The sequence below is a fragment of the Mixophyes fleayi genome, chromosome 4, assembly GCF_038048845.1.
Source record: "Mixophyes fleayi isolate aMixFle1 chromosome 4, aMixFle1.hap1, whole genome shotgun sequence".
Lineage (NCBI taxonomy): Eukaryota > Metazoa > Chordata > Amphibia > Anura > Limnodynastidae > Mixophyes > Mixophyes fleayi.
The window spans coordinates 55659901-55673022 of NC_134405.1; the positions used below are offsets into that span (position 1 = coordinate 55659901).

At 43.4% G+C, this 13122-nt stretch overlaps 1 protein-coding gene and 1 long non-coding RNA gene across 10 annotated transcripts in view; one reads left to right on the forward strand and one right to left on the reverse strand.

Annotated features, from left to right (window-relative positions):
• ANK1 (ankyrin 1) overlaps positions 1 to 13122 on the forward strand; it is a 174130-nt gene that overhangs the window by 143515 nt on the left and 17493 nt on the right. For 8 of the 9 annotated variants that reach the window (XR_012691194.1, XM_075207083.1, XM_075207085.1 and 5 more), the window contains 5 exons: positions 4450 to 4581; positions 5635 to 5808; positions 9945 to 10253; positions 10345 to 10417; positions 10840 to 11011. Coding sequence is in view for 8 of the 9 variants with exons in the window: in XM_075207083.1 (XP_075063184.1) it covers positions 4450 to 4581; positions 5635 to 5808; positions 9945 to 10253; positions 10345 to 10417; positions 10840 to 11011 (860 nt within the window). In the remaining variant the exon portion in view is untranslated. Of the gene's footprint in view, positions 1 to 4449; positions 4582 to 5634; positions 5809 to 9944; positions 10254 to 10344; positions 10418 to 10839; positions 11012 to 11053; positions 11961 to 13122 lie in introns of those variants that run through there. The other variant, XM_075207091.1, reaches the window with a different exon arrangement.
• Positions 1 to 13122, reverse strand: part of LOC142151445 (uncharacterized) — a 404300-nt gene that overhangs the window by 129131 nt on the left and 262047 nt on the right. The window lies entirely within an intron of this gene.

Below are 13122 nucleotides of genomic sequence, written 5' to 3' on the forward strand. Positions count from 1 at the left end.
AGCACCTGGTGAGGGCAGGGATTATCATGTCAGGTACAGAACAATTCAGTTCCCCTCCGTCCCCACAGGGCGATGTTAGTAAATTTAACATACTACCAGAATCTCTGGGTCAGCAGTTCCCACCTGACAATAATGCAAGCTAAAGGTCCACTATCCATTAAATGCATAGTGCCTTATATAAAATATCTACATATGTAAATGTTTCAGAAGCTTACTAAACTGGAAGATATTTATTTTTCTACACACAGCAGACTTCTCATTTTAAAATTTAGTTTTGATTTGCATTCAGGTAGCAGAGTTGTCAATGAGTTGTCAATGCCACTCCTCCTAGGAATTCAAGGAAATGCAGCCTGCTGGGAACCAGTGACATTGTCAGAAAACCTGTAGTTACAGTGTACTCAGAGTGGTGGGATAACATAGGTAATTATATTTTGAACAAGGCAGGGGATGAATATCTTGGACATGGTGATATGTATTGTATGGACGGATTTATTTTCCTAGCGTGAACAGGTTGGTGTATCTAGCGCGGACAGATAGGTGTATCTAGCATTACCAGGGCGATTGTAGCTAGCGTGGTCAGGGTGGTGCATCTAGCTTTGACAGATTGGTGTATCTAGAATGGGCGGGATGGTGCATCTGGCATCGGCGGGGATGGAGTATCTAGTTTGGATGTGGTGTTTTTAATAATATGCACAGCTGTTGTATAGTTTCTAACTTAGATGATGGATCCCAGTGAATGGTAGCCATATGATAACAAGTACTGGCTTTTACTGAGAACAAAACACAGTAACTACTCAAAAACAATCCCATATCGGAGGAAACAGCAGACTGGAGATTGCTGGGAATAGCAGACCTCACCTGGCGTTCTGATGATAAACTGATACATAAAATTGGGTCAACGATCTGATGTTTAGCAGGCACTGGAACCTGACTGTAAGTTATAGTGAGTGTTGATACCTGGGACTTAGCCATGATACAAAAAAATAAATGTATCATACTATTTAGCACAGCAGGGATTAATTGCTGAAGTTCTGTTTCAGTAAACACAGTGAAATGCCAAAGATAATGAATAATCTGGCAACCTGGCTATTGCTCGGCAATGCAGAGTCTATAAGAGTCTCCTTTCTCCATTCTGCTGCCTTTTTGACATGCGTTACTAACCCCTGTCTCCCAACACCTAAATCTGGACTCCAGAATTTTAAAAGTATGTGAACCATATCTCTGTGCCAATTGCTTGCAGAAACTAGCTTTGATAATAAGTGGTCTGAGGCAAGGCAGCAGGCATCACCATAAGAGCACTCTGTACTGGTGGTGTGTCTAGCGTGGATGGGGTGGTGTGTTCAACTTGGATGGGGTGGTGTGTCCAGCTTGGATGGGGTGGTGTGTCCAGCTTGGATGGGGTGGTGTGTCCAGCTTGGATGGGGTGGTGTGTCCAGCGTGGATAGGGTGGTGTTTCTAGCGTGGATAGGGTGGTGTGTCCAGCTGGGTGAGGGGATATCCAGCGTGAATGGGGTGGGTGTGTCCAGCTTGGATGTGGTGGTGTGTATAGTGTGTATGGGCTGGTGTGTCCAGCTTGAATGGGGTGGTGTGTCTATGTCTAGCATGGATGTGGTGGTGTGTCCAGCTTAGATGGAGTGGTGTGTCCAGCTTAGATGGAGTGGTGTGTCCAGCTTAGATGGAGTGGTGTGTCCAGCTTAGATGGAGTGGTGTGTCCAGCTTAGATGGAGTGGTGTGTCCAGCTTGGATGGGGTGGTGAGCCCAGCTTTGATGGGGGTGTGTGTCTAGCATGGTTGGGGGGATGTCCAGCGTGGATGGGGTGGTGTGTCCAGCTTGGATGGAGTGGTGTGTCTAGTGTGGTTGGGGTGGTGTGTCCAGCTTGGATGGGGTGGTGTGTCTACCGTGGATGGGGTGGTGTGTCCAGCATGGATGGGGTGGTGTGTCCAGCTTGGATGGGGTGGTGTGTCCAGCTTGGATGGGGTGGTGTGTTTAGCGTGGATAGGGTGGTGTGTCCACCGTGGTTTGGATGTTGTGTCCAGGTTGGATAGGGCAGCAGGGTGGCTTAGTGGTTAGCACTTCTGCCTCACAACACTAGAGTCATGAGTTCAATTCCCAACCATGGCCTTATCTGTGTGGAGTTTGTATGTTCTCCCCGTTTTTGCGTGGGTTTCCTCCCACACTCCAAAAAACATACAAGTCGGTTAATTGGCTGCTATCACATTGACCCTAGTCTCTCTGTCTGTCTGTGTGTATGTTAGAGAATTTAGACTGTAAGCTCCAATGGGGCAGGGACTGATGCGAATGAGTTCTCTGTCTATCGCTGCGAAATTAGTGGCACTACATAAATAGCTGATGATGATGGGGTGGTGTGTCCAGTTTGGATGGGGTGGTGTGTCTACCGTGGATGGGGTGGTATACCTACCGTGGATGGGGTGGTGTGTCCAACTTGGATGGGGTGGTGTGTCTAGCATGGATGGGGTGGTGTGTCTAGCATGGATGGGGTGGTGTGTCTAGCATGGATGGGGTGGTGTGTCTACCGTGGATGGGGTGGTATACCTACCGTGGATGGGGTGGTGTGTCCAGCTTGGATGGGGTGGTGTGTCCAGCATGGATGGGGTGGTGTGTCTACCGTGGATGGGGTGGTGTGTCTACCGTGGATGGGGTGGTATACCTACCGTGGATGGGGTGGTGTGTCCAGCTTGGATGGGGTGGTGTGTCTAGCATCGAAGGGGTGCTGTATCTAGAGGGGATGAGGTGGTGTGTCTAGAGTGGACTAGGGTGATGCATGTAGCACGGGCAGGCTGATGCATCTAGCATGTACAAGTTAAGTTGTCTAAGTGGTGGTGTATCTAGCTTGGACTGTGTGGTGTGTCTTGCATAGACAAAGTAGTGTGTCTAGTTTGTACATGATGGTGTCTCTAGCTTGGACAGTTTCGTGTATCTGGATGAGGTGATCTGTCTAGGGTGGATGAGGTGGTGTATTTAGTGTGGTGTATTTAGTGTGAATTGGGTGGTGTATCTAACTTGGACTGGGTGGTAAATCTACCATTGACAAGATGATGTGTCTTGTATAGACAGAGTGGTGTGTCAATAGTGGACAGGGCAGCGAACCTACGGTGGACAGAGTGGTGTGTGTCTAGCGTCAACATAGTAGTGTGTCTACCGTAGAGAGGGAGGTGTGTTTATGGTGGACAGGACAATGGATCTAGTATGAATTTATATGGTTTTCTTTACTTTATCTTAAATGTCTTATTTTTATGTTGACACATTGTTCTTTTTCATTGTTGGTCAGTATTTTATCTAACTGATGTTAACATAATTTCCATTAGGTGCTGATGAAGGCTGTAACTGTACTATGTGTTGGAAATGTTTAATGGTCCTGTAGTTGGGATGTAAGTTTTAAGGTTGTTTTGAAGAAAGGACTTGATTTTACAGGTTGTGACAGGAACATTCTGATAATAATATTTCTCTATGTAGGTAACCATTGATTCTCCACCTGCTATAGAACTACTAGTCCCAGATTGCCTGCTGAGACTTGAAGTTTGGCACCAATGAGAAAGCCACAGGCTGCATACAGTTGGGCTTGGGTGTCATGATCTATAGTGAAATATAGGTAGATCTACACAACATCTTGTTTATAAATCCTAACAAACAATTACACACACAGCCAGGTAGACATTTTGTGGGCGGAACAAATATTCCTGAGACTGTAGGCTACCGAATCCACAGAGACATCTGACATCATTAAGGCACGTCATCAACAATGAGGCACAGGTCCTACAGAATTAATGAGCTGCTTTGAACATTGGGCAGGCCACAAAATAGCTACAGCTAGATTGTATGCAATGGTTCCAACCTGGACAGTGTCTATATATATATATATATATATATTCATCATTATATGATTGTCAGGTTTTAGAGTTAAATCTTATGATTGGTCTGCTTGATTTAGCCCATAATCCAGCCCCAATGCTAACACTGATTGATGCATTCCCTTGCAGTAAATATCAACCCATTAACACATTCAGAGTGTATTTTTCATGACAGTAACCAACTGTGTCTTTATCATGCAAGATGTCCTTGATAATCTTCATAGTATCCACAACATGTCCAATGTATAGTTAACAAGTCCTCCACCAGAAAATTGTGCTAACCCACAGACTTCTCAGATGACCCCAGGATGGCTTAGAGTATAGTCACATGAGCTACTTGTTATATAAATGAATGCACTGTTACACTTTGCTAATGCCGTTATCACTTGCGACAGAAGCCATATAGGCTTACACTACTGTCATCAATGCCCTTAGATCATCTGGTATGTTCTATTTGCTCACAGTTGCTCGTGCATTAAAGATACTACAGCGTGTCACTGAAGAAATATTTTCAATTATTCAGATAATTTTTATTTGTTTAAAAAAGGATACTATAAACGTTTTGATGTCCTGTTTACAGAGTTGGCCCGTGAGTTGCAGTTCGAGATGGATGACATCAACAGGATTCGGGTGGAGAATCCAAACTCATTGCTGGAGCAGAGCATAGCTTTACTAGAACTCTGGGCTTCACGGCAGGGTTCCAACGCAAAACGTAGGTACACTCTGAGTGGCAGCCGACTACCCTGCTGCTAGGGAGAGTTTAGCAATCGGCTGCAAAGGAATTAAGGCCAAGGTTTTAGTGATAAGCCCTGCTGGGGTAACATTGTTAGCCCAGGGCAACAGGTGGCCCATCAAGCATGTGAGTGTATGCCAGGCTGTCCAGGTGGTAATACATACATATAATGACATGGTTTGAGAACTAAAAAGTAAAAATAATGTAAGTTGCAGCAGGAGGTTGACAAACTGATCAATAAAGAACACTGGAAGGTGAGAACTGCTTTAATGCCTCCTGTTTCTGCTAACGCTCCGATACCAGAAGTTCTTACACTTTTTTGTCCTGTGAGCTACATTAAGTCTGAAAGTCAGCTTTGGGATCCATAGTTCACTTTTGAATTACTCATCTATTTGCTTTTAATTTTTTTACTGATGTATTCAATTTGATTTTTTTTTTATTCAAATATAATTCAGTATATTAAATTATCATTCATAAATAGTTCTTTATTGTTATCCGGTTCAGATCTACATTTTTATTTCCACATTACCACCCCTTCCCCAGTTATAACAGAGCTCGATGACCTCTTCCTCCCCAGCATCCCATTCTGTACAAGAGAAATACTCGGATTTTCACTCCATTATTAAAAGAAAAAAATTATTTTATAATGTTGACAGGCATTTGTGCCTCACCACATTTGCTTCCACATTAACAGTTGATCTACAGATAAAGAAAATACAAATATATATGAATTTATACCACCTGTTGGAGCTTAGCAAAACATTAGTAAATGTGAATAATGAGACAAGGGGCATCCTACTTCACCTCCCACCCGAGCCCCAGTCCTATGTGACCTATACACAAAGCCAGGCCTGGTTGGAACTATGCAACAGTGTCATGGGGATCCACCATAAACAGTATTTTTGAGTTAGGATCCATGGGTTAAGAACCCCTTACTTATACCAAGTGGAACAGTCCATTACTATGTGTAATAAAAAGTGCAGGGATTTCAGTTGTTAATAGCGCACATTTTTTTTTAATGAAAACCTGCAGTAGAAGACCTATACACAGCTCTCCGCAACATTGACCGCAATGAGATTGTGACCATGTTGGAGGGATCTGGGCGTCAGAGTAGAAGTCTGAAGGGCGAGCGCCGTTACACAAACAGCGACGGATCCATTTCCCCCTCTCAGAGGAATGGTACAATCCCATGGGGATCCTCACCAGGTAAGTGGACAAAGGATGTGAAATATAGGGCTTACTTGGTCTTACCTAATGATTCTTATTAGATATAAGTTGGAATGCCTTCTATGGGACCCGCAGTTTGCTCAATATAGCAGGGTCTTGGTACTTGTGATCCAGGACCGCTTGTGTTGAGACCCTGCTGGTTTGAACAAATGGTGGGGGGGGCAAGTGTTGTGTCCCTATTGAAGTATTCATGTGGGGAGAGAATATTTTAATGTCACATTGGAGTATAGCAACACTGTATTCTTTAAACAATTGATTTAAATGTTATCGTTGTAGCTAAAGAGCTTGAGTTCTGTAGCCATGCAGAATGTCTGCTACTAGTAGCTAATTCAGTCATTGGCAATTAATATACTGGACATCAGAATGACGGTGTCGGCAGATAATACACTTTTTTAAAGGTAGTTGAGTCAAATTTATTTCCATCCACATGATGCTCCATTGAATGGGAAAAGGGATACAATGTGGCAATAGGAGCAACACGTCAGGTTACATAGATTGTATTACATTGGACCCAACGCAGACACACCACGGAGGAAGCTATATTCTGGAGAATACATCCTTTTACTGAGAACTATATGGCTTCAGTGACATAATTAGTTCTACTGAATTGACAGGATACATTCTTGTGAGTATTGGTTCTGTCAGCAAAAATTGGCTGCCTCCGCTGTGTGTACACAGTGGGTACACATTAACACTCACTCACAATTCTCACATTCACCAACATAAAATAGACAGTGACCTAGAGAAGATTTGTGGGGATTGCCTGCTCCTACACACCTAGATCTATGCCTCCTTTTCTAACTCCTAACTGGTATGATCCATGTCTCTCCCATCTTCCTACCCACCCCTTGGAGAAATACTGGGGGGCTAGAGTCAATGTATGTACGTCTCACCCTCTCTCTCTCCTTTCTCTTTCTCTCTCACCCTCTGCTGAGCTTCTCCGTTCACCTCTGACCTCTGACCTCCTCATGCTACCGTCCTACCTCTTTCAGTCAGGACCAGGTGCCCCTCTCATCCTCAAACCCACCCATACTCCTGAGGGATGGATGTATCTCTGCGGCCCTTATATAGTCATATGGAATACACTCTCACATGTCTGCATGAAACTAATGTGGATCTGCATTCACATAATTACATAATACAAATGTAACCTTATATCACACTGCATTGACATAACCTAAAGAATAGCATTTATACCAGCACTGCCAAAAAAAAGTCTGAAAATCATTAAGTATTAATTATTCACATTGAAAACATCTTTTAATTTAGAAGAACGTTAGATATTTTAGAATTCAGCATTTCCTGACTCTGTTGGTTGTGCAGTTTATGTTCCTGTCTATCTGAGGAGAAAAAGAATACACTGCACTTTGCATATGTATTCTCCTACATTCACCAAAAAAGCAGTAGTATGAAGAAATGCATATAAAATAATGCCACCTATGCACATCATCTAAAAATGTCATATTAATATAGATACAGGAGGTCATTTACTAACTGAAAAAAAAGAATCTGTTGCACATTTTTACACTCTGATTGGTTTAGTTTTGTAGTGTTTTATCCAACCACGATCTAAGCAAGGCTTTGCCAAGGTGTTTATAAGAGTGTATAAATATCTGGCTTTTTCTTCTACCACCCCAAATATAAGCTGTCTATACCTCTTGATGTTCATTCGTGTATTATTTCTGATAATTTCCTTTTTTTGTGCAAATTCAGAGGCATAATTTGGATGCATTGAATGCATTGTTCTTATCCAGCCGTGTCCGGCAAGATTTGTCCATAATATTGAGTACAAATGTGCATATCCTCCAATCGACTCCACTCTGACAGGCTGTTCAGTGAATGAAAACACAAACAGGCACAATGGCAGAAAAGAAGGCGCATGACGCCACAAAGCTGGCAGGGTCGGCTTTATCGCTGCAGATTGACATTTTTGGTGTTTGTACATGACCCCCAAGGGTTATCTCTGCACAGGGAGGTTCTGTAAACACGGTGGGATGGTCAGTAGCGTGGAGGTCTCTGTATTATGTATGTGTTTGCCTTGTTTGTGTGCATGAGTGTTGTGATTTGTGGTGTATCTGTGGCAGTGTAGGTTGTTGGTTTGTACTTTGTAAAGCTTTGATGTTCTGCCAGCATTGTGCCCGCTGGTTACACCGTTGTGCTGTTTCTTGGGTGAGTTCTATCATTCTGATGTTTAAATCATGTTCGTGTTAGGAGGCAGCGCATGGTGGGTTTCTCCTGCAAAGGCCCCACTCTCCCTCCCCCTTGTGAGGGCTCTCATATTTCTAAAAGTAGCAGACAGGGTGTGACACGTGGCAGGGTGGCTGTCACTGCTGATGGCTCAAACAGCTGGGTGATGGTGTGGTGACAAGGAGCCTGACACACTGCACATTCAGCCTGGCACACTCTATATAGGGACCTGACCCTAATATATCTCACTGTAAGTATGTACCATGAGCTTCTTAATCTTTGTTTTGTTTACAGAGGGAACAAAACTACTACATTTGTTATAAACAGGTCCTGTATGCTGTTAGTGCACACTAAATATGCACCCGTCACTTAGACATAGTAGAGGCAGCCATTATGTTGTGGGGTAGATACATTTTCAGGAGAATGTGCCATATCAATTAATTACAGAAGGAAGTAGCGCCATCGGTAGCGCATGACGGCAGCGGCGCACGCAGGGGGGTTTCTGGTTCTCCAATACTACAATACAGCACTACCGCGAACACTTCTTTGACAGCGCCGCGACTGCTGTTCAATTCAGCATCGCCGAAATGGCGCTGCTGCGCATGCGTGGCCGCATGAGCAGCAGCTCTATATATTTGGGGGGGGGAACCCTGCTTAAAACTCCTGCGTTTGCCCCTGGAAGGGGTAACTAAAAAATCATGTTAGGTGGTGGTTTTAAAATCACACATCGCCGGCGGCTTATTGCTCCAAACCGCCGCATTTACAATAGGATGATTTCAGGTTGGGATGTTAAATGCCTGGCGATGTATGGCATCTGAAAACAGCTAAAGCGCTGGATAAATTGCATTCAAAGCACCAGAGCAAGAAGGATATTTTAATTCCTGCTTCTGATTGGATAGATAGCTCAAACATGCTGTTTGAGCTATCTTGCCATTCAGGACATAAGAGGAGGCACCACTGACTTTTGAATTATTGGGACAATAATTATTTAATGATTAACAGGCAATATCAAAAGGGGTCAATATCATTGTATTATATCATGGGGCCAATATGAATATATATTAATATTAAGAGGACAATACTATTTGATTGCTAATGGGCACAATAATTATTTATGATGCACACATGTGGCACTACTTATTGTCCCCTGAAAACCGGTGGTTTAAGCAAAACAAAACATAAAAAATGATGTTACTAGTTTCTGTGTGTAATTTTATTGGTTCATCACACAAAATGGCTGCCTCTTCTGCACTTTAAATGTCTGGCCCCTTAACCCTATAAAAACTGAGAACTATTCATATCATAACATGCCATGGTCGTAGAGTCATTGGGTTAGATTTAATAAAACTTCCAAAAAGGAAAGGTGTAGGTGTTGCCTATAGCAACCAATCAGATTCTAGCTATCATTTATCTAGTACATTCTAGAAAATGATAGCTAGAATCTGATTGGTTGCTAAGGGCAACACCCCCACTTATCCTATTTAGAAGGATTGATAAATGTACCGCATTGTATACTGACCCATTAAACATGTCACTGTTACATGTCATGATGTCACTTTCTATCTTCCCTTGAACATACACATGTTGATGTGTGGGTCCACATTACCAGTAAGGCTTCCATACACAGGTATGTGATATAATTGGTGAGGAGGAAGAGAGGAGTGCAATGGAGTTACATTTTTTAAGTCCTACTTTATTATCCATAACAGTGAGTTCTGATTCTGAACTGGTAAGCGATCAGCTATAGCAAACAACTGAAGAGCTATGTGATAGTAGTTATTTGTGGATATGCAGTGCTGTCACTAAGATTAGCATTGGACTACAAAATGGTACTCACAGATGTGGGAGGCAAGTGGGAATTGTTTGCATCTACATGTATTTAGAGTGAGTGTGTGTGACACCCCCTTCCCCATCCTCCCCTCCCATAGGTCACCCCTTGACGCAGGATGAGCTGCTTTCCCCGGCCTCTCTCAACTACTCCCTACCCTCCCCGTTGCGACTGGACCAGTATTGGAGCGAAGCGTCTATTTTGGATGGAGTCCCCATGGCAACAGCTGAGCCTGACGGGCTGCTTGACCTGCCTGACCTTCCTCTCTGGGCCTCTGGCCTGTCCCCATCCCTCGTGGCTCCTGAGGACTCATCCCTGGATTGCAGCAAAGCTGAGGATGAGTGGGATGCCCAGCCACGTCCATCTTCGGGCTCCCCTGACCTGGATGAGGAGGAGTCTGAAGCTGGAGGTCAGAGGTTAAAGATGGTGGTGGGAGAAAACAAGTGAGAGAGAGGTTGGACAATGGTTTCTAAACAACCTGTCCATGTGTCTCATTGCAGGACCAGAGCGGGTCCAGGCCCGGATAACTGAGACCCCCACCACATGCAGAGTGACAGGGGGTAGTGTAGAAAGGTAAGTCGTCTCTTAGTGCCTTAATATCATAAAACTAGTTCTCAGAGACTCATTGACAGGTCACAACCTAAGGAATACCATGCTTAAATACAGGTGAGTTCATCTGATTTGTCCCATAAGTGTTCAGATAGTTGTGTCTGAAAAGAACTGGTATATAACGTTTCTAAATAGACATCCTACGTCGGACATATGCATGATTGCAGCAAATGAGAAAGCGTTAAAGCAAAGGTCCATAGCCTCCGAGTGCCTACATCAAAATAACGCAGCGCTACATAGATTAATGTGTATGTATATATATATATATATATATATATATGTATATATATATAATCTCTAGTAGTCTTGAAGTCACACTATCCCATCACAAGGATAAGTCGTTGCATAGAGCAGATACTAAACCTGTCTCTCTTTCTGATTTACAGGGTGCTGGACTGGAGTGCAGAAACCCCAGCGCCCTCTTCTCCTCGTCGATCTCCCCACCATGATAATGGTGCCCCCCTGGCATACGAGGATCTTCACCCAACGTTTAAGGGCAGCGCAAGGATACGAGTGATGCAGCAGAGCACAGTGTACAGCGCAAGTCTGCTGGGAGAGGTAACTGCGCTGCAGGGGTCACCCACACCCTAAGTGTTTTGCTGGACAGATAGTAGGTGCAGGACACAAGCTCATAAAGAGACCTGTACAGAGAAACATGTAAGGCTGTGAGAATTCCTGACTCCCGGTGACTTTCAGTACAGCCCTGAGGTTATACGTCGCCCTACAACCACCTCCTTTATTTACTGCTTCCCTTCCCATTTTAAGGGGTATTAAGTGTCCCTCCACCCTCACCATTAGGTCTGATTTCAGTCCCTCCCAGCAAACAGCTGAGATATTCAGACGCAGAGACTGACATCTTCCCAGGAGCTCTCAGATGGGGCTTCCCCCTAGCCCCCAGACCTGAACATGGGGAGAAACATCTGCTGATTTCCGGACTGACACTTGGATTCTGAAAGAAGTGCTGATCAGGGGGATTTATGATAGGGAGACCCTTTCCTGGAATCAATAGATATTCAGAGGACTAAACTGTAGGGGAGAGGGGTGGGTTATTTTTAAACATTCACAATAGTGCGTTATTGGGCTCTGCCCTCATTATATCTATATTAATATACTAAAATACTGGGTGTTTTCAGGGTTGCTTTGTTAAAACAAACAGGAAAAAGATCAGAATATGCAAAACGTATTTAGATTGTGGAGAGAGACCAACATAGAGTTGTTTTAACAAGCAGATCCAGAGATCGAAACATAGTTTATATCCCATTCTTTTGAACGGTGACAGAGGGGGAGCAGAATGTGGGGTTTCCTGACAGAATTGGGGGTCTGCATAGTCCTGATTGGCTTTTTTGTGGTGAGCTGTCAGAATGTGGTGCACATTGTACGTGGAGCAGCAAAGTTTGTACTGCGTCGGCTGCACACCGAGCTAGACCGGGAGCTGGGTGAAGGAGGGGTGGAAGACGACGAGGAGACTCTGACCACCAAGGTTGTGAGGCGGAGAGTGATCGTCAAGGTAAAGGGGGTCAAACATATCTTCATGTGCTGAATCTGTCAATGTACAGCTCTTTGTAATATTTCAGGGATTTATAAATAAAACATAATAGCCTCAGTTTTTTTATTAATCTCATGTGTGCAATACTTCAGTATATAGGACACATTCTCCAGGACACATACAATAGGACGTTTCTCTGGTCTGTTTGTCAGTATATAGGACACAGTCTCCAGTGTATATATCACATTTATACAATAGGACGTTTCTCTGGTCTGTATCTCAGTGTATAAGACGCAGGGGTAAATGTATTAACATGCAGGTTCTTCAACACCCACGTGTTCAGCGTCTTCGGCGATTAAATTTAAAGCGGCGCTGCATTGTAAGGGGAAACTTCCCTTTACAATGCAGCGCCGCTTTAAATTTTAATCGCCGAAGACGCTGAACACGTGGGTGTTGAAGAACCTGCATGTTAATACATTTACCCCGCAGTCTCCAGTGCATATATCACATTTATACAATAGGACATATCTCTGGTCTGTATCTCAGTATATAGGACGCAGTCTCCAGTGTATATATCACAGTTATACAATAGGACATTTCTCTGGTCTGTATCTCAGTATATAGGATGCAGTCTCCAGTGTATATATCACAGTTATACAATAGGACATTTCTCTGGTCTGTATCTCAGTATATAGGACACAGTCTCCAGTGTATATATCACAGTTATACAATAGGACATTTCTCTGGTCTGTATCTCAGTATATAGGACGCAGTCTCCAGTGTATATATCACATTTATACAATAGGACATTTCTCTGGTCTGTATCTCAGTATATAGGACGCAGTCTCCAGTGTATATATCACATTTATACAATAGGACATTTCTCTGGTCTGTATCTCAGTATATAGGACGCAGTCTCCAGTGTATATATCACAGTTATACAATAGGACATTTCTCTGGTCTGTATCTCAGTATATAGGACACAGTCTCCAGTGTATATATCACATTTATACAATAGGACATTTCTCTGGTCTGTATCTCAGTGTATAGGACATAGACTCCAGTGTATATATCACATTTATACAATAGGACATTTCTCTGGTCTGTATCTCAGTATATAGGACACAGTCTCCAGTGTATATATCACATTTATACAATAGGACATTTCTCTGGTCTGTATCTC